General features: G+C 39.0%; 1 protein-coding gene across 1 annotated transcript in view; it reads right to left on the reverse strand.

The window, feature by feature from the left end:
- Positions 1–224: 224 nt before the first annotated feature.
- LOC139121769 (sulfotransferase 1A3-like) overlaps positions 225–2,208 on the reverse strand; it is a 12,198-nt gene continuing 10,214 nt past the window's right edge. The window contains exons 4-6 of the mRNA XM_070686911.1: positions 2,012–2,106; positions 979–1,153; positions 225–449 (exon numbers count right to left, since the gene is read on the reverse strand). Coding sequence (XP_070543012.1) covers positions 337–449; positions 979–1,153; positions 2,012–2,106 — 383 coding nt within the window. The 3' untranslated portion in view covers positions 225–336. The remainder of the gene's footprint in view (positions 450–978; positions 1,154–2,011; positions 2,107–2,208) is intronic.

Below are 2,208 nucleotides of genomic sequence, written 5' to 3' on the forward strand. Positions count from 1 at the left end.
ATTGTAAGGTCCAAATATCTGCCCCCTAGGTGCATTCTACCTTATTGCATATTGTACACAGTATATCATGTTGCTAAGGCTAACACATTAGAATAAGGAGAAGAAAATGCATGGCTTTATTGAGCCAAAAGAAAGTATCGCCGCAAATTTCAGCTATTCTTCCAGTAATGACGGTTCACCAGGTGTTACGCAAAACTAAAGAAAGCAAGCCTATGACGGCATCGTAAATACTGGTGACCAAACTTTATTATAGTCTAACGACAAAAGGAAAGCAAACAACACTGATAAAATTTTAGTTTAAAGTTGAAACCATCTCTGGGTCAAAGGTCAACCTTCCTACAGTTCAAAGTCAAAGGTCAGACCACTTCCTCTCATCTTTTCTTCAAACAACGAGTTGAATATTTCATTCTGGTTGACAGTGAAGTGGTTCATCCAGTCGCCGACCTCGCCTGCAGGAACAAATAAACGAAAGTAAGCTTACTCTTCATGACGGTTACTATCAAAGCATCAGCGCATTGAACTAGTCGTGACGTGGTGCAGTCGATGTCAAGACCCCAAGGACAAATGCTGCTGCATTTTGCTGGCGAAGCATTTGTTTTGAGAGGTCGTGATTTTGTGTATTTCTCTACGAACCCAACTGTTTATCAGATTCAACTTTCCCGATAAGTCTCACTTGGACAGTGTTTACTCAAAACATTGCCGAGAATAAATTTTCATTATGTTTGTCATTAAATTTTGAAGTTGCGTGTTCTGATCATTACGGTAAGAGGAATTGTAGATGTGCTATTTGGAAATTTTCGTATTGGAAACACTTTAATGAGTGTGCTTAGTAACTTTTTATGGAGTAAAATCATGAAAAAAGCTCTCTTATAGCAAGTCCCGCATTTAATCTCTCTCATCCAAACTTTATATCTCGACTTGTTTTGTCCGTTCGCTCAATCTAAATACGAGCTTGCCTCTCTTCTGATTAACACATACCTTTTCTGTGGAATGTTCCCTTTTTGTGGTCAATGAAGGGAGCGGCAGAGTAGTTCGACATAGGATTCTTTTTCATTTTATCAAAGGTGCAGTGTTCGACGCATTCTTCGATCTTGTCCTCCGGTAGAGGGCGGCCGTAAAAATTGGCGATCCTGATCATCTGACCTTTAAGGTCCTGTAAAAATAGTACATGGCAGTCGAAGAAAACAATTAAAATATGATTGAAGCAGATTTTTCAGGGGTAGCACAACTGTACGACCCGTACATGCTGTGGAGCATAAGCTTAAGTGCACATAACTATAGGGCTTAAGAAAGGGCTAACTAGCTACAAAAAGTGTCAACATTTTACAATTTTGGGAGGTTTCTTGGTCTTCTTCCAGTAGTAATCAGCATTACCCAGTATTTGGTTTGTCATTCTGAGTGCCAGTGTTTGACGCGCACTATCATTGTTGATAATTGAATTCGTAGCATTCAGCATTACCCAGTATTTGGTTTGTCAACGCTTCTTGCCAGTGTTTGATGTGTAATATCATTAACGATAATCGAATTCAAGCCCAGGACTTAATTCAATCCTCTACACTATCGCTGCAGGAAACACAAATACAGTCAAGGTTGATAAGATGAGCCCCATGTATTTCGACAAAATGAGGAAAGTATACACAGAAACCTAGCTGGTTAAAAAAGTGCAAAAAGATGCCTCTGAAGATGCCTCCAGCTTGAAGCTGATGGAGACAGACAATGACAATTTCTCCCCGATTATCAAGGTATATCATAACAAGACATACATAGTAGAGTGATTTCACATATGTACGTTTTTTCTTATGATGCAATATCTGAAACCTTTTATAGAATGTCGATTTAACGTGACCGTGTGAAATGGGTACATGTGGCATTGTTTAGAGAAAATGTAACCAGATCGACAGACGATACCCTATCTAAAGTGTAGGAGCTACCTCGTTCTTATTCTTCCAATGAGGACTAATCGATGTCACTGTCCACTGCCACAAAATGTGAGATATTGATTCTACGATACCTTCTTCATGTCTTCGAATTTTACGAACAAGATATGTGGTTCGTGTCGGTGTTGCCAAAATACAAGATTGTGATCGAACCAAGATCCATAAGACACTGCGTGAAAAACATAGAAAAGTAAGTAAGTAAGTAAGTAAGTAAGTAAGTAAGTAAGTAAGTAAGGAAGGAAGGAAGGAAGGAAGGAAGTAAGGAAGTAAG

The sequence above is a fragment of the Ptychodera flava genome, chromosome 21 (assembly GCF_041260155.1).
Source record: "Ptychodera flava strain L36383 chromosome 21, AS_Pfla_20210202, whole genome shotgun sequence".
NCBI lineage: Eukaryota > Metazoa > Hemichordata > Enteropneusta > Ptychoderidae > Ptychodera > Ptychodera flava.